Here is a 24,497-nt window from a genome sequence, read left to right on the forward strand (position 1 = left end):
CAGAAATCGTAGCCCCCTCAGCAAAGAAGTTTCTCTTCAAAATTACAAAAAATTGCGTAGGATTGGGCCCTGGACCTGTGGGTCCACCCAGCCCCACCCTTGTGGGGGTCGTGGGTTAACCTTCCTATAGCAAATGCTCGTTCGACATTGTGGTGGCAATGGAAACCACTGGGTGGCCAAGTGGTGGTCGGTACCTCCCGTGGAAGCGTCCTTCCAGCTCGCGAGCAGGGTTTTCTGAGGGGCCTGGCACTGTCCCTGGCATCTTACTACCGGTAAAGGCAACCTACAGATTGTTATAGAATCAATATAGTTTAGATAGACATTGCAAAGGATAATCGTGGGTGTAAATTACTCTAGCTTAGCATTTTAAGCAGTAGAAAAAAAAAATAATAATCCAAAGGTAACATTGAAAAAAATTTTTTTTGCTGACTATGTTTATACCATTTGATTCAAGTTCACTCATAAGGCTTCAAGTCATTTGTATGTCTTCTTTATTTGTGTCGTCTTTTTAAAAATACAGGTTTTTTTCTTCTTTTTCAGCACGTTCAAAGTGCGGAAAACTCTCAAGGTGCATCAGTAAGTATATATTTTTTTTTATATGTGAGGATATCGTTTTTATCTTTGAAACAGCTTCTTAGAGATTTAAAAAAAAAATATATAAAAAATATATAACTATTTAACATTGCTGTGGTATACAAGTCGTGAAAAGTAACTCCTGTTCATTAATTTTGTTTTCTGCATAATGTGGATATATAATATATATATTTTCATTCTTCAGTTTGCTTTGTAATCAACACAATGAGCATTGAAGTGAGTTGCTGGGTGTCCTCAGGGTAGTTCTGTCCATGGGCGTAGATCCCGTGGAAGGAAGGAGGGGGGGGGGGGGTTCCTGGAATTGAGAAGACGTGAATGTGAAACGGGTTTGATGTCAACACTTTCTGTATATTTTTAATTTTTTTTTCTGCTTATTGCATGCATGCAGACCAAAACGTGGACAGTATACAACGTATACAGGCACCGCGTCCAGAGATGACGTCGTGTGGTTGACCCCACATGCAGGACTCTCAGGCCCTTGCGTCCCTGGTTGTGTCCTTCATTGCATCGCTGTATCCCCCCCCCCCCCGGCCCGGTCGCCCCACCCCAGGGCCGGGGTCATGATCGTGGAGGCAGCAGCCTCGCGTTGGTCGTCCCACATCGGCCCTCGGCATGACTCGGCATGACACAACGCCGAACGTACAATAACGCCGATTACCATAACGCCGAATGCCAAATTGACCGCAACGCCGACAGCTAGAAAACTGCTGTGTACCACAACGCCGAAATACAGTAACGCCGAAAAATGTTGCTGCGGGAAAAGGGGGGGGGGGGGGCACAGGAGCAAAATGAAAAACAACTGAATGAATTTGTGTGCTAACCTTACCTAACCTAACCTTTGTGGCAGTCCTGCAATGACATTTTTCGGCGTTAATGTATTTCGGCGTTGTGGTAATTCGACGTTGTGGTACACAGCAGTTTTCTAGCTGTCGGCTTTGTGGTAAATTTGGCATTCGGCGTTATGGTTTTCGGCGTTATTGTACGTTCGGCGTTGTGGTGCGTCCCCCTCGGTCACTAGCTCCGAGTCAAAAAGAGGCACGAACCCACACGACGCGTAACGTGGTCCGATAGCAGTCGATTCACACGTGTTGACGTAAAATGAGCGATGCGCACAGAATCAGACGCGGCACGACGCCGCAGAACTGTCGCGATCGGACACGAGGCGACGACAACATCGAATAACTCCTACAAATTTCATCGTGAGCAGTCTGTTTGATGGCTGCAGGATTCTGCGCAAGCGCGAATATAAAAATATTGCTCATCAAAGGTGTGCCGTAGTATGCGCATTCTTATTTAGTCTACGGTAGCATGTTTATAGCTGACTGGTTAAATACTGTTTTCCATCGTTACGTTACAATGAGTAAATATTAATCGATTAGTATGTTCAGTACAATACCTATTTTATATAATTAATCTCTGAAGAAGTATCACAATAACAATTTGAGTTCAAAAATATGGGGAAGGAATAACGTGACGGAAATACTGTGTTAGCTGTTCTGTGGTGTCGCGTGTCGTCCCGTCTGATGCCGTGTGCGCCCAGCCGAAGGTGCCTAGGGTGTCTCGGGACCGCCACCAGGCTCAGATAAGTAGTGTGTGTAGTGCGATTCGGGCCCAGCTTCGAGGGCTTTGTTTCCTTATGGAATTAACTTCTAATTAAATTGCGAATCCGAATTTTTTTTAAAAAATAGCAGCCCTTTAAAAGGCTATTTAAAGATCATTAATAATATCCACCGTAGTTTTAACTTGTTTTTAAGTGTACTGAAGTTTAAAAATATTACATTACAGTGACACAAAATTTTTTTAAAATAATACATTAAAAAAAAATTAACTGACTTTATAGGTCAGTTGCGAACTGGAGTAACTTATGTTTTTGTTATCCCTCCCTTCTTCTTTATGTTTGGGGTTATGGTTGGGGGAGGGTGGAATGTTTGTGCGAGTTTTGGCCTGATTCACCTGGACTTGCACCCGTGTAGTATGTCCAAGGAGTTTCGTAGGAGCGGCTCGCACAGCTTCACACGACACTCCTCACCCGGGTTTATTTAACCAATAACAAGCCTCTTATGCTCACCAACACTACACGCCAGCTGTAGCCGACCTAACTGGCGGGGGAGTATCCTTCCCTCCCTCTTCCTCACGCGGGCCAGCAATACGTAATTTTCTGTAGCATTGTACAACAAACCAGCGCACTCACCACAGACCCGCTTGCCAGACCATCCCACAGAACACGCATCCCGCCTGTTGGTCCAAGTGATGCCACAGAGGTGTGGGGTCCGCCTTGAAAGGGGGGCGTCCATAATTACGTGAGGCATTTAGGGGGGTGGGGAGGGGGTCGAGCCGAATCTCACCCAGTCTCACGTGGGGGAGGAGAGGGGGTCTCGGCAAATATCACGTAATTGTTTTTTTTTTTCACAAGAAACTGTAAAATCGTGAGAAAACTGGGTTTAATTAAGTAAAACATGTTTCTCCACTAAAATATGTGGCTAAATCCTAACACAAAAATATTTATCGCTGGTTATGCCACAAAGTCACACTTGAGACCACACACGAGTCCCCCCCCGTGGACTGAATTAGAATGAATATTCTTTTACGAATTTTAGTAGTTCCTATTTAAGTATTTTTTTTGTTCTATTTTCTCACTGCGATTCTATACTACGTTCTGTCTTAAATACTGGTCTTAAATAGTAAATACTGGTCTTAAATAGTCTCAAATAAAAAATTAAACTAATTATGTTTTTTTTTAATATATCCAACGCAGTCAAGCAAAGATTAATGTATTTACGCTAAATATACTCATTTTGAAAAATCTCACCGAGGGGGGGGGGGGGGTGGGGGTGGAAATCGCCAAAATCGCCTTACGTAATCGACGGCCGCCCCCCAACTACAGAGCACAGAGCGGGAGGCGGGCAGTGTTTGACGATGACATCCGCGGGGCGTGGTGCGCAGGCCAGGGGCACCATGAAGCGCAAGGAGTCTCGCAAGGTGCTCACCCACCACCTGTACTTCTGCATGCGCGACTTCGGCCACCACGTGGGCGAGGACACGGAGATATACTTCTCCCTGTACGACACCAAGAAGGCCAAGTACATCAGGTCAGTGCACGAGCGTGACTGTGAAAAACTATGTATGTATCATGGACAACTTTTCTGCGTACTTAAAGTTACTTTCTGTGTATTTTAAAGTTTTCTGCATGCAAGCCAGCACATGGGCAGTATACCACGTACAAGTACCCTATCCAGAGAACACGTATCGGTTGGCTCTCCTTGTCGCTTTTAAGATAAATTCTGCGGGGGGGGGGGGGGGGGGGGAAATGATTGCATACATTCATAAGTACCTACTTGAAACGTTCTTTCAGTTGTGTAATCCAATTGATTCTTCTTAAATGCAAATATTAAATAACACTATTTCAAAACTAATCACACAAATATTCCAAAGTATAATAAAACTTTTTTTTTCATTTTGTGAAAATGAAGCAGTAGAATTTCACAAATAAAACAGTGAATCACGTAAATAGTTAACAATGAGGAAACTGTGTCAAACAGCCTTAAGGCGCGTCTTCATTTCACTAAAACACTAGCTGAAAGGTCTTTAATGTCGTGTTCGTTAAGATTTTATAGTTATTTCTATTTTTTTTCCCCTTTTCAAGCGAATCAAAACCATGAATAAAATCGCTTTTTGGAGAGACAAACAAATAGTTTGATTCAGAAACTGTTGCTGGATAAGACCAGCGACGGAAATCATCCACTGGTTGGGTAAAGCCTGAGGAAACTACTTAAGTCACTGCTCAAGGTGATGTGCGCTATGAGAAACACCCGGATTGGACTCTGCTGTGAATAGAACTTGGATCGCCTATGGAACTATCGTCATTGGAGATCCATTTGGACTAGACGATGCTGTGTTATCTAACAACTAGTTAGTTTTGTGTGTAAATATTATAACCAGATTTAGTCAATGTTTGTCCAAATGAGCTACATTGACGTGTTGTGATGTGCTTAGGTCTGCATCAAAATCCTTGAAAATTCTTTTCTCTTATCACTGAGGAGCCTGGCTCTACACATTAATGAAACACTGCCCATGCTAATGTCTGTTCTGTAAGTTTTATTATATGCATTTGTAAAATACAGAACCCATTTCATTTGTGTAAATTTAATTTGTGTCGTTTGCAAAACTGTAAGAGGGTTTGTTTATTTCATTGTGTGAAAAATTTCAACGAGACTAATGGCTATGCCCTCTTGCTGCTACGTGACTTTTCCTTCTTGAATTTTTTGTTTTGTTTTGTTTATAGTGAACGTTTTCTAGTCAGGATATCAAAGGAAGGTTTCTCAAACTACATTGAAAAACTACACAGCAACTGTACAATATTCACGGTAAGTTTTTGATTATAAATTATCCGAATATGCTCTGCAAATGCAATATATGGGTATCTTTAAGTTACCAATAGAAAAGTGTTAAGTTAAAGAACTTTACGTGCAGTCATATAGTATAATTATTTTGAGACACAGAAATTGATAAATGCATACTTTTTAAACATTTAAATGATTCTGAACAATTATAGTATGTACGTGTAAGATACCTTTGTAGTATGTTTTTTTTTGCTAAGCTAATATTTTGGTTACACCTTCACTATAATAATTTTTAAAATCTGCTCTTGGAAACACATTGCATTACACAATCTATGGTGGCATAATAAACATGATATATAAGTATAAGAAATGCACTGATGTTGCTGTGAGATGGTGGTTATCTGTGGGCATTCATAATTCGCCCTACATTTGCCCTTATTTCACGTCATGTTGAAAATGCTAGGGATTCCACTTCATACGTTCTGTAACTCTACTGGCGTTGCACTGCCTTGGTATGACGTCTTCCCACACAATATTTGATAGGTAGATTACTACACGCCAACAGTATTATAAATAATAATAAAAAAAAAACTAGTGTGTTCAGAGTAATCTAAGCATTTGGAAAACAACTCGGACTTACGCACCATATCGATGGCTTTTCCCATTAATTTATCGCGATAGTTATCCTAAAAAATACAGTTTGAAAACGATCCCCGGAAACAGAACTACAGATTTGACCTCAGCGTATCCATAAATGCTTTTCGGAGACGCATCACTTGGATGTCTTGAGTGGTTTTAAAATCGTGTGGTGGTATTTTTCTGAAGCTCTGCACACCCTACCTTGTCACACATAGGGAGAGCTTCCATTAATTACGTTTTAAATTTATGGGGGGGGGGGGGGGTCAAGTCGAATCTCACGCAATCTCACGTGTGGGGAAAAGGGGGGGAGGGGGGTTCGGTAAATATAAGTAATTAGGAGAAAATTAAATAAACTATTCAGGGTTGTTTGGGGTGCGGGGTGGACCGTGAAGCGAGGGCGGGCGCGTGTCGGCAGGACCTGGGCAACGCCGACCTGAACCGCGACCTGCACCTGGTGGCGCACGTGATGCGCATGGGCCGCATGCTGTACTCGGACTCGTCGCGCAAGTCGGCGGGCCACGCCGCGCCGCCGCCGCCGCCGCACCAGCTGTTCAAGCGGCCGCACGGCTGCGCGGTGCTCCCCGTCAGCGAGGTGCTGCTGGCCAAGGAGGCGGGCGAGGAGCGCGAGTTCACCTTCCGCGTGTACCAGGGCGAGGAGAGGGACTTCCACCAGCTGCACGAGATGATCATCAAGAAGCAGACCAGCAAGTACAGCCCGCTGTCGGGCCAGCCCAACTACGGTCAGTCCCCGGGTCCTCCCGCCTTCCTCGTGCCCTGGCCCTCTCTCTCTCTCTCTCTCTCTCTCTCTCTGTGTGCAGGGCCGCAACTAGAGTCTCTGGCACCCGGGGCATGAATGGATTCATGCGCCCTCCCCCCCTCTCTTGTTTCGCACATACCACACCAATAAAGCGGGGGGTCCGGGGGCCCCACCCACGGAAAAATGGTGCTATTTAAGCATTTTCCACACCTACATGTAACAGTTTCTGTTCTACTGTAACTTCAATGCATGAACCCACTATGGTCCATAAAGTAGTCCGTATAATCACTAGACTTGTTCATTAAATACGTTGAGACGTTATATTGTAAATCAGATTAGACATTCCTGGCGTGCAAGTTAAAAAACGTTTTACCAGGTACCAGTTGTAGTAGGAATTACAATGCAAACGATTTCTGCGCCCCCACAGCTTTGCGCCCGGGGCGTATGCCCCGCTTGCCCCCCCCCCTCCCCCCTAGTTGCGGCCCTGTGTGTGTGGGGGAGGGGGACCTCATGAGAGGTATTAACCTTGCAGAACAAGGGCGCGTGCATCGTCTGCTTATTGGGGTTCATTGGCCAGTCATGGCTGCAGTTGTAGCCATGGCTGGCGCCCGCTTTGGTTGCCTCAGCCTAAAAGCTAAACTAAAGTGACCCAGTAAAAAACCTGCATAGACACAGGGAAAACACTGGCCCGGGTCATGCCGGGATCAAATAAACATATGCATTAAAGCAAGCAAGAAAATTACTGGACAAGAGGGAAAAAAGGTCCAGGTAAGAAGAGTTGGGCTTGCAAGGTTGATCAATGAAACAGGAAAAAAAGAAGGTAAGTGTGCCAAGTGAAACAGGGAAATTTTGCTGGATTAAAAGTGTGGGAGGTGCATAAGGGTACACAACAACATTAGATTGTCCAAAATGTTTATGTTTGGCTCCACCCTACCTACTGTGGTTAAGGGTGGTTTATTAGTATGCAGAGGAGTGAAGTGACATGCTGCTTCTAGTATCCATGGAAGGCTAGTTGCTGACATTGCTGAGTGTTGAGAACAATTTTAACAGCTGCTACGTTGCTTTCAATGATCCTCTCTAGTTGTTCTTTATACCTAATGGTGGAGATTAGGAGCTTTCAGCTAGTCTATTTCAGTTTGAATAGAAGTGGAAATATTTTGTGAAGATCAGTGACTTGGAGGCTAGCATCAGTAGTGTTCTTCGTAGTTTTTTCAGGGTCACTTGTTCATTGGCTGAGTTCCTTTTGAGTATGTGCTACTTTTTTTGTATCATTTTAGTTCAAAGTACTTAAGGGCTTGCCAGTTACTTAACGACATAAACACACACAATAATTGAATCTGTTTTTAGAGTAATAACTTTGCTGATCTTGTGTCCAGTGGTGGCTCTAGACTTTGAGGGGGCCTGGACCGTTTGATTTTGTGAGGCCCTAATATTTTGAAAAGTGGCTTAACTGAGGAGGAGGGGGATGTGATATGGGGGTTAGAATAGTTCCAAGAGAAAACAAGGCTCCCGGAAAAATTTGAAAAATAAACTCTCTAAATCAACATTTTCAAACCAACCTGGAACTTCAATTTCGATGAATGTTTTGCTGTTTATTTATATCTTAAATGTACAAAAATAAATAACAATAAAGATGAGTTTAACACTATTAAAATCCAATTAAATTATGTTAATGTACAAAAGAATGTCCATAAAGTATGTCCCAGTTTTAGTGGTACATTATAACAGTTTGATTGAGACTATTTACAACCAATCATACATCAAATTGAAGGTAAACTAACCTAGTTTTTTTTTAAAAATGTTCAATATGTGCACCTTTAGTTATACGGCACACATCCAACCTAAAGTCCAATTATTTCCACACTTTGGTTAACACGTCTGTGGAATACTGGAAGCGGTAAATATGTAGAGTAACGGTAGATGCGAAAAAAAATGCTAAAAATCCGAAAATACTTTTATTCTTTGCTCTTTCACTTCCTCTTTTCAAATCAACTGACGGAGGTAAGAAATTCCAAATACTTTAGGAGATATTGAATTTTTTAATTTGCATCAAAATACCTGCATATTAATGCGGCGATTACCATTGTTTCTTCTTTACTAGTGTCTATTATGTTTCTTATTGGACAATTTTGTCACGTGACAGTTCCGTGATTGGCCAGTATTCAAATGAACCAATACGTGATTATTTATTCATTTATTGTTCAATACGATGCTTAATTAAACGGTCAACTTCTGCCATTTGATCATTCGTTTCTAATTTTAAAGTCTTATTTTTTATTTGGATATTGTTGCGCAAGTAATAAGTAACAAAAAAAAATTATGTGAGTTGTTAATGTTCATCATTTGTCCGGGTTTTGTTAGGTCAGGTCAGTTACATTATAAATAATTTAAAACTAAAGAACAATTGAAATTAATTCACATTATTTTTAATGTCCACTTAGTTTGAAAGTATTTATAATGTAACTGACCTGACCTAATCGACCATTTTAGTTCCTACTGTTCATCCTTTATCCGGGTTTGTTTGGTCAGGTCTGTTACATTATAAATATTTTAAAACTAAACAGCCATTAAATTTAATTCACATTTTTTATGTCCGCTTAGTTTGAAAGTATTAATAATGTAACTGACCTGACCTAATCGACCATTTTATTTATTACGCATTCACTAACACACGGCAAAATAAAAAAATGGCGTCGTTCGAACGGTTATACAGGTGTTGTATTGCTAAATTAAAAAATTCGATATCTCCTAAAGTATTTGGAATTTCTTACCTTCGCCGGTTGATTTGAAAAGAGGAAGTGAAAGAGCATAGAATAAAAGTATTTTTGGATTTTTAGCATTTTTTTCCACATGAATACACAGGTATTGTGATGAAAATTAAAAAATTCGATATCTCCGAAAGTATTTGGAATTTCTTATCTCCGCCGGTTGATTTGAAAAGAGGAAGTGAAAGAGCATAGATTAAAAGTATTTTCGGATTTTTAGCATTTTTTTCGCATATACCGCGACTCTACATATTTACCCTGGAAGCAATAGCCTCTTCAGTTCTGTGTCTCAACTCTGGCAAATGATTAGATAGCGGCGGAACATAGACACGATCTTTTATAAATCCCCAAAGGAAAAAAAATCGCACGGAATAATGTCAGGTGAACGTGGAAGCCATTGAAAAAGAGCTCTGTCGTCTCAACAATTATGACCATTCCAACGGTCAGGGACTTCGACGTTCAACCACTCTCGTACAGAGAGATTCCAATGGGGAGGGCTGAAATTACAGATTCACTCTTAGCAAATTGCAGAACACAAAACTCTTTACGCTCAGGAGGCACCATTTTGCGTAGGTGGCGCTGCAAGCAAGAAAACAACAAAGCAGTACTCGTGCAAGCTCCTATTTAAAACTGTTTGAGTTACTCCTTAATTTTTGACCTTGAACCAAAACACTACAACACTTACAGTTGATAGTATTAAAATTTATAACTGGGAAATTCTTTTATGGGTATAATGCATAATGAACATGGTTCCACAATTTAATGACAAGCATTTCACTTTACAGGTGCGTCGGTATAGTAAAATAGCTGTCGCGGGGCCCTGTTGCCCGTCTTGCCTGGCTCTGGAGTCGTCCCTGCTGTTGTCTGCTAGCATGTGGGATAATGCTTGTGGTTCATTGTGGCTGTTATTCAGGCATTGTGATATCTCTGAAGATGCTTCATGGGGAACTGGCGCAAGTGAGGGAGGAGAACCCTCTACTTTTCAAGAACGTATCGCTGACCAAGAAGTTGGGCTTCTCCGATGTCATCATGCCTGGCGACGTGAGGTACCTACTTAGTATTCAAAATTAACATAAACATGTTTATGAAATAATAATATAGCAATACGATAAACAAATAAAATGAATTCAAATATATTTGCTTAAAGCACAATTTGTATAATCCAGTAATCTGTAATTTAATTGTAAACAATTTTTCCACTGCTGAGTTTTGAACTAATGTCTTTTAGCTTACCAACCACGCACTATAATCACTGCACTACGTAGGCTGACAGATGATTGTAAGGTAAATATATATTACAATTGTTGTAATACCAATATCCTTAGGTTTTTTAAATTTGAAATTACTCTTTACTATGACTATTTTAGTTTACCAAATATATTTCAGGATAGTTTCACTATCATAAAGTTTTATCTGGCACACCAATAAGTTTTTATGTCTTCTAATTTTTATGAAAGTGACTACATGGGTTCATGTTCATACACTTGGGTCCGCCACCTTCCTATGAAAATTTTGTTGCATGGTGTGCGTACATAGTAAAAATTCACTTTCATCATTTTTCCATAATGCACCTAAAGAAGTATAACTTTAAAAATGAAGGGAAATGTGGTTGAGGCTATATTTAATATTTTATTTGCCCTTGAAGAGAGGTGACTCTCACTCAGTCGTAGAGCGTTCTGTTGACACAGCGAGTGCATGTATGTACCACAGCACGCTGGCTCACTGATTCCAGGAACGACCTGTACCTGACCTTGGAGAAGGGGGAGTTCGAGAGAGGCGGCAAGTCCACGGGGAAGAACATCGAGGTCACCATCCTGGCACTCGACGCGGAGGGTAGGATCATACAGGTCAGCCAGCTGTACACCGCAGTTGACGATGTAATCTCTAACACCATTTTACCGGTGACCGGTGGAATCATGAGGTCTTGCATTGCGTCCAGTCAGTAAGTAGTGGAATCTAATTTTCTTTTTAGTAAATAATTTAATTTTTACTAATTATTTTCCCACTTCAAAACTGACCTGTGCATTACTTATTGATGCGCCCTCAAACAGCACGCACATACGTCATGGCTGCGACTTGCCCGACTGTTCCCAGAACTGCCTGTGGGGGGCCTCCGGCTGCGAGGGAAGCAACGAGTACCAGTCCATGATCATCTACCACCACAACTCGCCGTGGTGGTCGGAGACCGTGCGGCTGGCCGTGCCGATAGAGAAGTTCTACGGCTCCCACGTGCGGATCGAGTACCGCCACTGCTCCAGTAAGCCCTCCCTGGGTCGTCCATTGTCTGTTGCGCCTCCTCGCCTTCTGTGTTTGCACTCAGCTGTTCAAACAGAACCCTCTTATTTGTGCACAGGTTATCTTCACTGTCCTTAGGCTTCTGCAAATCCTGATTTTATAATTCAAATCAAACATCATATTATTTACGAATGTAGAATATTTTTCGAGTTGAATTCAAACATGCAATAAAACTTATTTTTTTCCATACTTCACAGGAGGCCAAGAAAAATTGATGAAAAATACAGTAAAATAAAGAGAGGAATATATACTGTATGAACTTTATAGAGAACCACAAAAGAAGAAAACCTGACAATGAAAAAAAAAAGAGAGAAATTTAAAGCTTTAAAACTTATTTTTAATAAAACTGCTTATATTCATGAAAATAGAGTAGGTATCAGATATTTTTTAATCATATAACTACAGGTTACTTTATATATATAAGAAGCATGCATGTACATACTTAGTTGCAGAAAGAAAATGTGAAAGAGTTTTTCAGTACTTACCAGTGATGTGTAAACATCTAACCTCTGTAACGAGCAAACTCATGGGTTCTCATGTTGTTCATGTTGCAAATAAACTTATGATAAGAAACTCCGACACAAAATTTAACGTAGAATTCTTTAAAATATTGCAGAGCGTGATAAATAAACTGATAAATAAATTATTTGTTTCAAATACCAATATTTCTGGATGAAAATCACAATCATACTTTCTGCGCTCACTGCTAGGATTTGCTGTCTGAATCGTAAACGTTACTTGCCATCATCACACCCATATCAGCATGAAACAGACAGAAATTTTAAACTATTAGAAATGGCTCCCATAAAACACTGGCTTTGGACCTGATTTTCGACAAGGTATTTTATTAAGATACTGCCCATCTTATTAAAATTCACCTTACAGTTAAGATATTCATGCTACTTTATTTTGGTTTTGGTGCCATCTCTGAAACGGATACCACTTTGTTGTGAACTGTGCGGTTTTTGAGCAGCGAATGGACAGGTGGCAGCGAACATGAGAGTGTCTCCTGTCTACTGCCATTACTGGTAATTGTTTACATGTTTGGCAGTGTCGTGTCCTCATATCTCTGAGTTGTTTACACAGACATGTTCTTAGTGATTTGCTTTATCCTACAGTAAATATTATCTTAAGGATAGCTGTTTATGCTGATTGATTGTAAAACAAATTCCGGAATACAACTCAGGATGGGTCTGTGACCTATGTAGGTACTTTAGCCTTGGACAGCATATCTTAAACACTTTCATGTAGTCAAATACTTGTTAATTTATTCATGAATTATTGAATCAGCAATGTGTACAGACTGTATAGGGAAGGGAATCTGTTGTTGCCCTTTTTTTTTTATGTTTGTTGGTGAACTGTTAATTGTATACCACAGTGCATGGACGAGAATCTGTGGAATTCCCAGGGGGCTCGTGCATCTCTAGTGACGACTTTGCAAGCACAAGCGGGCCCCCTAAGAGAGGCTTTTTTGATTGAAGGAGGGTCCGGGTCTCCCTGGCCTTCCCGGGATCTACGCCCATGCCATATGACGTTCCCATTTGTTGAGACAATGTTGAAATTTACTCGAGATACTGTGTGGGGTCTAAAATTTATGTACATATACTGTCCAAGGCTATAATGAAAATTTTTACAGTACTGTATAGCAAGTGGAAAAAGACTTAGGGCTTAGGAAAAAGACGTTACTGCTCCCTTTACGCCAGTAACCGGACCTAAGATGGTTTGTCCAGTGGAGACCTCTGCTGTTAGCTTGATCCGCCAGCAGGGGAATAAATACTCCTTTTTTAAATGTCTATACTTCCGGATCACTACAAGATGCTAAATATTTATTAATTGTTGAGAGAAAAGTAGATTTGATTGCTAAGTATGAAAACGGCAGGTTTCGTGATGTACGTGATGACGATGTTTGCGGCAGCGCGGGAGAAGCTGGACAACAAGAAGCTGTTCGGGTTCTCGTTCGCGCGGCTGATGGAGCCGGGCGGGGCGACGCTTCGCGACGGCCAGCACGAGCTGTACACCTACAAGTGCGAGGACCGGGCGCGGCTGGAGCCCGCGGGGTACCTGCAGCTGCCCTCGGGCCCCGCCGACTGCACGCCCGTCCCCGCCGGCGCGGGCTGCTTCTCCCGCAGCTCCAAGGAGACTGTGTGCGTGCACACCCTGCTCTGCTCCACCAAGCTCACCCAGAACGGTAACCGCGCAGGGGCTGGTGCTGGCTGTATCCGTTGCAGGGCGCGTCGATGCAGGTTGGAGAGAAATAACACCGGACCACATTGCTCGTTATTCCGAGCGACATGTTCCCTCTCTCCAGTCGGCCACGACGCTGACCACTCGAGTCAGGGCTACAACAGGATTCATGTCCCATTTGCAAAGGAAGATCTTTAAACCGGCACGTTCGTCACCACGGCCGTTCCCGTTTGAACGGTTTCAGCAAATTTTTGAACGTCAGTACATCCATATACAGCATAATCAGGAGTGTATACAGAATTTCATTTCTCGGCCCTTTTTCCGCTGTTTGCCTTCAAATACTTTCCATTGTTGGTGGATTTTTTAATTTTTTTATTTCAGTTATATCCTCTCCCCTTCACCTCCCTGTATACTTCTGAGTACAATGTTGTAATATTCTTCTTTCTATAAAGTAAAAAATACAGACGACGTTACTTTTTAAAAAAAAGTCTCTGATATTTACACATTATTCAAAAAAAACTACGCGAAAATGCATCCATGAAATGTGAAATGTAACCTGCTAGAAAACAGGGATAGCTGTACTGAAATGAAGACCGTCAGTAATGATAAAATCTCGGCGAAATGCCGTCAGTGCAGTAACGCGACCAGGCAGCCAATGCTAGCAGCACGATTGATGCTGGATTATAGAATATGCCAAACCATAGAATGCTGTATTAATGATCTTAAACTTGAGTTATCATTCCCAAGTTGCCAGTAAAACAGTTTTTGCCTATTTGTCAATAGCAATGTCCAAAATTGTCGCAAACACAGTTGGTGCATTTTTTAAAGTTATAAATGCTCATAGCACTTTGTATATCACAATTTTAATTCAGTTAGTATTTCAGATTTCATTACTAGTGCATTGAATTATTATTTGAAGCAAGCTTATATTTTTAAGTTAATAATTTTAAAAAAAGTATGTCCATTGGAGTGCCATTTTTTAAAAAAATGCTCATAACATTGTCAACATCGGCTGAATTTGATAGTTCTATTGGCAAATCATAATCCAATGTTCACCTAATATGCGCAAAACAAAAATACTCCATGTCCATCATTAGTCTGTGGTTTACCAAATGCTCAAGAGATTAATTTTATTCAAAAAACTCTGGCATTGTAGTTATCTCATCCCAACTGTCTGCAGATCATTTGTCCCGAATCAACATTGCATTCGTCAAAAATTCACGATACCAATTTTAGAGCCATAGAAACAACTTTCTTTTCTCTCAGGAAACCATTGTTTAAAATGTTGTACTAATATGGTTAAAATAACTCCCATAGTTTCAATTCCAATGGAATTGGATGACAATTATTAAAAAATAACATCTTACATAATTCACTATGTATTTATAAAATACTCTTGTAATGACACCTCTAGTTGCTAGATTATTTCACACTCTTGCCTGTTTTAGTATAGAGATGTGCATTGTTGGTCTTATACATATTTTGTTTTACGTCACCTGATCGCTAACAAAGGCTTTAGTGGTCTACCTGATGCTAACTTGCAGTGTAGGTAAGGGTGCTTGAAATACTTGTTATTACAGGAAACTTCTGAACATATTGTGGTAATGCCCGGAATGATTATTTACCATCTTGGCCGCTCACCACAAAAAGGTTCATTCCTTCTTGAGTGATAAAGATGAAATAAGCAGAGTTAAAATAATTAAAAAAAAATTATTAACTGTACAATTCTTGGCAGGTATCAAATCCTGAAAATTTTATCAAAAATGAACAAATAACGAGTAGAGAATAAACTTCAAAGTATTGAAGGTGCGTTACCAAGTGCAAATTTATTTTGTGTAAGTCTTTATTCATACTTGAATCGCTAGTACAATAGAATGTTTACCATAACGATTAGTAACAAAAACCAAAAGTGAGGCTTTACGAAACGTTACGTAAAATTGATGGTTGCGCAAAATTATGTACTCAAACTATAAGTATAAAAAGTATATGTATGTCAAAAAAATTTTTATTTTACAGTTCAGAACTATAGTAAGTCATTTTGTGCACCCATGAGCAAAAGATAAGGAACAAATTAGTATTGAAAAGTACTTTTTTCTGAAATTAAAATTAATTCCAATTAAATATTATCATTGCGGCAAGAGTTACACTCGCCAAGTAAACGTTAAACATAAACACAAAGTTTTTCTGAAAATGTATGCAGATAATTATAAATATAATATTTGTTATTATAATAAATGTTATTAACAGACAAAAAAATTGGAAATGCAATAAAAGTTTATACAAATACACTTTTTTTTTCTTCATTGTATTACCTTTGAATTTTAATATATATGATAGAATATGACCAATGTTTAAAAAAAAGTTATGAATTTAAAAAAAAAACTATGAGTTGAACTTTTTCCAGAGATCCAGTGATTATGTAGCTTTACCATTAACCATTTGCCACCGCCATCACATGCTCGTCACAATGCACCGGTACTGGTGGACGTTTAAAACTTCTCTTGCGATTTTCTCGAAAACGCCCAAGTAGTATGCCTTACTACTTGCACATTATGTTATAAGTCCCATTGGACTACTAAAAGTTTACCAAATTTGAATAAATCCGTGATCCAAACGTTGTTGCTTCCCCTTGTTAGTGTGCAGAGCTTTGATGGATGCGATTAACCCAAGAATTGCTTGTTCGATAGATTTGGGGTCGTTTATGTGTATACCATTTAAAGAACTTCTCGTGAATACCTCTGAACGGGATTCACAATAGTATTTAGTAATTGTGTTTATGAAGTGAATATAATACTCCCAAAAAAGTCAATTTTTTTCAGGTGCTATGAAATTAAACTTTTTTTTTAATATCACAAAATTTTTATACTTCATATGTATCTTAACATTAATGTGCTTGTCGTAAAGATGTTGAAAAATTAAAGATGTAATTTGATATTGTAAATATTTGAATCAGTCACTAAATATAGCATTAAATATGTATGTATATTGCATTGAAACTAGATGTTTCGAAGTGCTGTGATATTTTATAATTTTAACTAAACATCAGCTGTGCCCTTTGAGTCACAAGTTTCCCAACTGTATTGGTGGTAAATGAGCTGTTTGTGGTCGGGCTCCACAAGTTTCTTACCGCGCAGCTTGATCGCGTGGACTGATTCCATCGTTAGTCGATGCGGCGGGTGTAGTGAAGTGGCACAGTATTAATAACTTCGGAATTAATACATTAGGGCTTAACTCACAAAAAACATCTGCGTCATTAAGAGACGAAGGCTAGTGTGAGTGGGGAGTTTGCGAATGTAAAAATCTGGATTCCACCTAGCTGAGGATCAAACACTCAGCCAGCGTGGCCCTTCTGAGATGTTGGTGTTGCGATTGAGAGGCCGAGGATTGGATACCGGTCCGTCCACCCATCCTGAAATCATTTACAGGCAAATGGAAAATATTGGGGTGGTTCCTTACTATGGACCATAGACTTGCGATGTATGTATGTCGATGGCTTAGAATGAAAACCTCGTATCTCAATTTTTGGACGAAAATACGTTTCTTATGTTTTTGGCTGGAAAACCTCGTATCTCACAAAATGTTTGGCTGAAAGAAATAAAATGTGCATCCTACTGCTTTCTATCGGGAAAAAAAAAGAAACCACGTATATCAGTAGCACGGTTTTTTTGTCTCTGCTGTAAAATTTGCATTTCATGAGATACAAGGTTTTCATTCTAAGCCATCGATGTGTTGGTATGTGACGACCTCGCTGTCCGCGAGACGCGAGACCAGGCAGCTCAGTGGGTGACTCGCGGTGTCGCAGTGGACCTGCTGTCGCTGCTGCAGTGGAAGGAGCGGCCGGACATGATCCAGACGGCGCTGGACCGCGTCTTGCGCGTCGGCGGCGAGGAGCTGGTCAAGTTCCTGCAGGACGTGCTCGACGCTCTCTTCTCCATGTTCTCCACCGAGGACGGCAACTCCACCTCGTACTCCGGCCCCGTCTTCCACGCCCTGGTCGGTGGCTCCCGAACATCTCTCATTGGCCCAGATAGTAACCAGTCACATTCAGACGCAGATGTTTTAGAGAGGGGTTGTAGTGGAATTGCCCCTTAAAAACAGACTCTAAGGGAGAAATCTTTACCTGGAATTTATTTTGAGCACCTTGGGAAAATTGTCTCCAAAGTTTGGATGTTAAGGGATTTTTTTGAAGCTTCAATGAAGTCAAAGTCAAATCAAGGTTCGCTGATTTTGACTCAAGTTGACAACAAGAATTTTTATTTGTAGTGGTAAGTTAGATATAAGATAGTGAAAAAAAAAATATCTTTGGCGTTACAAATGTGAACTTTGAACACTCTAAGGAATATAAATTTTCCTTTTCACCTATGTTGTTATTCATGTCATTGTGCTGTCAGACCTGAAGAGTTCAAACTTCTCAGACATGATCGTTTTGAAATTCATTGTCTTTTTGTAGCATCCCTCTTAGGGTAAATTTTTGCTTCTAATCCATACTGGATTGATTATGTTGTCACGTTTTTAGTGAGAAACATTCGAGATAATCTGTTGTTAGATCTTTGTCAAAGAACAGTTGATTCTAAAAGATCAAGATTATAGTATTTCTACTTCTTTAGTAAAGACTTGTTGAAGTATAATAATGGAAAAAATTTATTTAAACAGCGTGGACATAAAAAAAAAGTTGCTACAGCCATTTTTTGGATTAACATAACCCTAGTAATAAGTGGGAACACCAAATTTCATTCATGCACAGTAGATGGGCATCCTGTTTCACTTTCTAGCAGTCAAACATGGAGTCCTGTGTATTAGAAGTGTCCATTTTGGAAACATATAATTGTAATAAATACTTGTGGGCAAGTTTAAGTTTATTCACATGTTCATGTAGATGTTTTGTAAGGAAAGTTTTTGATTGTGTTTGTATGTAGGTAAGCATATTCAGCTTGATGGATGACAGTAAGTTCGAGCACTTCAGGCCGGTGATGGATGCCTACATTAAGGGTCACTTTGCAGCTGCTCTTGTCTATAAGTAAGTATAATAAAGCTTTGACATTTTTATACAAAATTTTCATTTTCCTCTGTGTTTCATAACTTAAACTGACAAATACTTTGGCAATAACTGTGAATAACATATTATCTCTGACTTATGCAAACGTTCGGAATGTTGCCTTTAGGGGTTAAATGCTTTCTGAACCAAAGTGTAAAGAAGTTGGCTGTGAAGATGTAATGAGACTTGGAAAGACCTAGGTGTGGCCAGTGCTTAATTTCTAAAGTTTTAGGTGTGGGAACTCTAAAGCGGGATGCTCAGACCGGGGGGTCTGGAATACCCCCCAGGAAGGAGGAGGGTCCGGGGGCCCTCCCCCGGGAAAAAGTTTTGAAAATTATAACTGTAAACCCGCGTTTTTAGGCCATCCAGACATAATACTACAATTATTTTTATAAAAAAACTCGCAAACAAAGCATAATATTGATCCAACGTAATTGTTTTTTAAACTTTTAGTTTTAAGTGCGTTCCCTTGCGTTCCGGCACTCTTGGGAGGTAAGGGAACGCCGTTCCCTTGCGTTCCCACTGAAATTAACCCCTGGGTGTGGCCATTCAGATGAAGGTGTAAGGCCGAGATAGAAAGAGAACAAGCAGTGATGGAAAGCGTTTGTTCTAGGTCTTGGGAGTACACTGAGAAAACCCACCATCTTTGGTTGGATTTACTGGTTTTTGAATGAAGACATATGTTTAGCAGGTTATTCGCTCTAACTATTACAAAACCTACAGACTTTAAATAATGAAATAATTGTCCTGAAAATGAGGAATGTGACTCCATATCATCCTAAATTGTTGTTTGTTTTGAACTATAGTTAGAACCAGGCCTGTGCGAATACTATTTTTCTGATGAAAAGTGGATATCAAATTGAATGTTTAAAATATCAGTGAATTCTAATTGAATTTCAAAATTGTTTTCAGTGAAGTTGTATTGCATTTATTTTATAAAATACATTATTAAATTAAAATGTAAAGTAAGTTTAATGTGTGTAATGTTTGAACTGATTAAGTGCTTAAACATTTGGGTCCTATATATAACAGCATTCAATAAAAATTATATAATAACCATGCATAATTAGTATTGAGCATTTATAAAAGCAAATAGCATGCTACCTTATGGTTTTTTTTAAGTAACTAACTTTATTTAAAAAAAAAATATATATATACAACTCTAAAAGAACTGAATATTTTAATGAGCGAATCTTAGGCTTCCAATGTTTTAAAGCTTTGAAACAATTGGGAAGCTTCACATCAGACGCAAAGCTTTGCATCACAACCGAAGCTTAAAATAAAACAAATAGCAAATTTCCTCGCAAAGTCAAATAGAATATTAAAAAGAGCTTCGATTTATTTGCTTAGTCGAAGCTTTGTACAGGCCTAGTTGGAACCATGATTGTTTCGTTAATTATTTTTTCTCCAAGTTGGATTCATCTACCCTTTTCATATACAAGTCAATCTAGAATACTAATTATTCGATTCCAAGATCAGAGGTTTTTTTCACTCTTTTGACTGGTTTGCACATGATTGGGTCAGCACATTTGTGCGTCACTTACTCAGGGTCATTCAAGATTAGTGGTCCAATCATTGAGGTTACTGCATGCCAGATATCTATCTGTGTGCCTGGGCGTCATTGTGAAGCGGCATGCAACTGTCCATTTCCAAAATACAATGGTTAAACATTGTCTTTGCTCTCATGGTCACAGTTTGTGTTTTAAGTCTTATACTTTTCTACCGAATGAATCTCTAACTGCAGTGAATGAATGGAACGTCAGAGGGGGAGTGCTGGAGCATAGCTGAAATGTTGGCGTGCCTGCAGAGGCCTGCTGAGCAGCGTGCAGCACTGCGCGGAGTGGGTCAGCTCGACGGAGAAGCAGGAGCCGATACAGAAGTGCTTCCGCTCCCTGGAGTACATCTTCAAGTTCATCATCCAGTCGCGGCTGCTGTTCGCCCGGGCGACCGGGGGCCAGTACGAGGACAGCTTCAGGAAGGACCTGTACAACGTGTTCAGCGCGCTCAGCAAGATGTTGGCTGCGTCCTACGACGTCATTATTCCAACCCAGGTACTGTTTGTGTCTGCAGCCTCCGTGGGGATGAGATACAGGAGCACGGATGATCGGGGGTTGCTGGTATTAGGCAAGGATCAGGGGTCTGCGACTACGTACTCAGAAATATTAGATATTCGTAAATACATAATTTTATATTCAATTTGACATTTCAAATTAAATATTTTTTAAAAATAATTTTTTACCAATGGATAGCCCTGCACAATTTCGGATACATTCACATAAAAATAATTATTGAAGAAAAAAATAACATGTAGGAGGCTAAGATGATTTGTTGAGAAATTTAGATTTGTACACACATTGTTTTATATTGAACAAATATTCAATGATTAAAATTTAAAATTATTAATAATATGCTATTTTATGTATGTAACCAAATCAACAAATCTACTTTTGAACTTAAAATTTACTGGTTTAAAAAATGCATTGCCAAGTTTTTTTTTAAAATTTATTTTATGTTACACCTCTTTGTATATTACCCTCTTTTTGGTTTTACTATATTTTGGATCAATTTTTCTTGGATTCCTGTGACGTGTGAAAAAAAAAAATTTAATTTGAAAAATATTCAATATGTATTCGTGAATATTGTGCTAAACAATACGAAATTTGATTCGAATGTATAAAACAGTATTCGCAGAAGCATAGTGGGGATGACTGAGGTGGTTGAGGTTTCTCGGAAAGGGTGCCAGCTAGCTGATTGGAGTGAGGAGTTGTGCGTTAATCCCACGGGGAACATGAGATGGGAATGGCTCTCAGGGTCGTGATGTTACCAAAGGCAGTAGTGGTGACAGAAGGGTCGTTGCCCAGCGAGGATACCCTGGGTGATAACTCTTCACTACTTAACATTTTTTTAATACATTGAGATCATTAGAGTAGTTACACATGGCGACATTACGCAGGGTTATTGGGGGAGGATTGGCTGTGACCAATAGTAATGAACCATTACAGCATTTATCTGGAGTGTATTTTAGGAAACCACGTAAAATGGAAATAAAGATGGCTGGACTAGGATTTGAAGCAGGGGTCCTCCGAAACACGAGTCCATTTTCTTACCATTGCTCCACGATGATCCATTTTTGTTTGTTCTTGTGAACAGTACATAATAGTCTCGCTGGCACCACAAGTTCCCCTTGAAGCATGGAGTTAGGAATGGTTATGAGGTGACATCGCCATGGCCATGTAGTTCCACCCAAAACTTTGCGAAAATGGTGCTCAGCGATATCTGATGATTGTTGGTAAGTACGAATTAGAATCTCCAATGTTAAATAGTCACTTTCATAAACAACTGCCATTTTAAATAATTTCAACAATACAAACACTACACTTCAACCAAAGTTTTGGGTGCTAACCAACATGGCACAGACCATGAGCTGAAATTAAAAAAACATTTGAGCAAGTCTTTCAGTACTTACCATTGATATGTAACTTCTAACCTCGGTACGAGCAAATTCATGTGTTTTCATGTTGCAACAACACTTATGATTCAAAACTCGAACACAAAATTTAATGTATAATTCTTTAAAATACTGCAGAGCATTATAAATATATGCAAATTGTGTTTCCAACTACATATTTTGGACGTGAATCACACGCAGTTTCCGTACCCGCCGCTAGAATTTGCTGCCGGAGCAGCTATGTAAACTGTGGAATATAAAAAGCGAAAAAGACTTGAAAAAATACTAAACCCCGTATTTGCACCTAATTTTCAACGAAGAATTTTATTAAAACACTGCCCATCTTATTATTCATCAAATATTTAATACTATAATGTTTCCCTTTGTATTTGTTATTTTTTTTTGTTCGTGCCATCCGCAACAGATTGCAGCACCGTGGTCGCTCATTTCCGGGGTATCCGTCACATTCACGAGATTACTCTCTCTGAATGCCGTATGCAGAGAGCTAAGATGTTTCACATCAAAAAAGGCCTCACTGGTTACCCTGTTTTTATGTAGACGTGGTCATATCCTGCCTCGAAGGTTATTAGTGCATCCAGGAGAGAAGTTGCTGTTCTGGTGGCGATTGTTGCCCCCATCCCATAATCCAAAGAATGATGAGTTACTGGACATACAAAGACATGAGAAATGCGTTACTATAGCCTAAAGGGGCTATAACTTTTCAAAATTCCTGACTCTCCATTTGACTGAGAGGTACTCCGTACATTCCCTACCCTCCGCCCTATAAAAAGGAAGCCTGGTCTGCCGGTCCCGGTGGCTGACCCGCGCCGCGCCGGTGTGTTCCCGGCAGTGTGCGCTGCTGCACAGCATCAGCGCGGTGTACGAGCAGCTGGTGAGCGTGCTGCCGGTGCTGGAGGTGACCAAGCTGGCGACGGGCATGCTGGAGGGCCTGCCCCGCGACCTCCCGCCCCAGCTCACGCAGGCCAAGCTCACCGCGGTCCGCAACCTCGTCACCAGCCGGCTCTTCCACGACGACGGCGAGTTGCCCCGTCGCCACTCACACACCAGCAAACCACTGCTTGTCATTACAGCGTACCTGAATGAAACTCAATAATGAAAGAATGATTAAAATACTCATCTTGAAGGGATCTAAACACAAATACTTTAAATTTAAATTACTTTATAATGAGGTTTCACTGTAGTTAGTCCAAGAAGCAAGTATTGAGGTTATTTGTTGACTGAGAAATCTACTTCATAACAGTATTTACCAACAGGTTGTTTGTCAGTAAACTATTTTTTTTGAGATCCTTAAAATTTTTTTGCTTGTTTGATAGGGTTTATGTCACATGCATAGGCACAAAGGCTTAAGGTGATGGGATCTCCAAGGTCCTATAGTGGGCTCAGAACCACTCGAGTACTGACTCATGCATTTGAGTAAGTCCGGGATGTTGGAATCGAGCTTACAACCCTCGAAACGCGAGCACTACGCATTTGCGATCAGCCGATCACTGCCACTGAGGACCGCCCTAGCGGTTGCCGTGCCCTCGGATCAACAACAATTGGCAGTTGGCTCAGCTCTGTGCTATATTTTCAAGGAATACTCTGAAATGCTTACATTTGTGCCTGTGCATGCGTGTGTGCATGTGCTGTCGTTTTTAATTGGCAATTTAATTAGGGCTTTAACATGTTGTCGATAACAGATGATGTGAGAATGAAGCAGCGTCATTTTGCATGGGGGCTGGTAATGGAGTATCTCGAGAAAACCCACACTGGTGCACAGAAATCTCCTTCACATTTTCCACTTGCAAATAATCCAGTTTTGACCCAATAGAAAATAGTTTTATTGATTGATTTAAATTTTTGGGCTTAACGTCTCATCAGTAGTAAATCATTAGAGACAGTAACATGCAACAATATTGACAAGAGATTTTCTGAAAGAGATTTGCATTGACCAATAGAAAGGAACCTTCTTAGCATTTGCCTGGAGTGATTTTGGGGAAACCATGGAAAATCAAAATCAGGAAAGCTAGGATGGAGTTTGAACCCGGGTTTTTTGGAATGCAAGAGCAGGGATAGCATGATGGTTCTGGGACACTGGAAACAAATGGGCACCATCTTTGTTCTAGCAGTGAGTAACCATGTGGTCGGACCATGTGGCGAGGGTTGTGTCGTCTACTGCTGGTGACGTCACAGGCGGCCATCTTGGTTCATTTTTCCGAAGCTAGGAAGCGCAGATTAGCAGTCAGCGACGCTAATCACTAGACCAGAGTGTCTGTTGAGGGAGGATGAATTAAAAAATAAATATTTGCTTTCAGTTGGGTGACGGTACATTCAAACATCAGGGGCGCCAAGTTTAACTTACAGTACTAGTTGCTGGCGGCATATTTAAAAATCATACAGTCGTTTCTGTAGGCAGCCGTCTTTATTACTGGCAGCATAT

At 40.2% G+C, this 24,497-nt stretch overlaps 1 protein-coding gene across 1 annotated transcript in view; it reads left to right on the forward strand.

The window, feature by feature from the left end:
- LOC134533853 (dedicator of cytokinesis protein 3) overlaps positions 1-24,497 on the forward strand; it is a 286,469-nt gene that overhangs the window by 226,274 nt on the left and 35,698 nt on the right. Inside the window, exons 8-19 of the mRNA XM_063371549.1 lie at positions 541-576; positions 3,538-3,683; positions 4,877-4,958; positions 5,989-6,313; positions 10,009-10,141; positions 10,828-10,942; positions 11,190-11,352; positions 13,306-13,578; positions 17,377-17,567; positions 18,491-18,591; positions 20,417-20,660; positions 22,908-23,094. Coding sequence (XP_063227619.1) covers positions 541-576; positions 3,538-3,683; positions 4,877-4,958; positions 5,989-6,313; positions 10,009-10,141; positions 10,828-10,942; positions 11,190-11,352; positions 13,306-13,578; positions 17,377-17,567; positions 18,491-18,591; positions 20,417-20,660; positions 22,908-23,094 — 1,996 coding nt within the window. The remainder of the gene's footprint in view (positions 1-540; positions 577-3,537; positions 3,684-4,876; positions 4,959-5,988; positions 6,314-10,008; positions 10,142-10,827; positions 10,943-11,189; positions 11,353-13,305; positions 13,579-17,376; positions 17,568-18,490; positions 18,592-20,416; positions 20,661-22,907; positions 23,095-24,497) is intronic.

This window comes from Bacillus rossius, chromosome 7 (assembly GCF_032445375.1).
Source record: "Bacillus rossius redtenbacheri isolate Brsri chromosome 7, Brsri_v3, whole genome shotgun sequence".
Taxonomy (NCBI): domain Eukaryota; kingdom Metazoa; phylum Arthropoda; class Insecta; order Phasmatodea; family Bacillidae; genus Bacillus; species Bacillus rossius.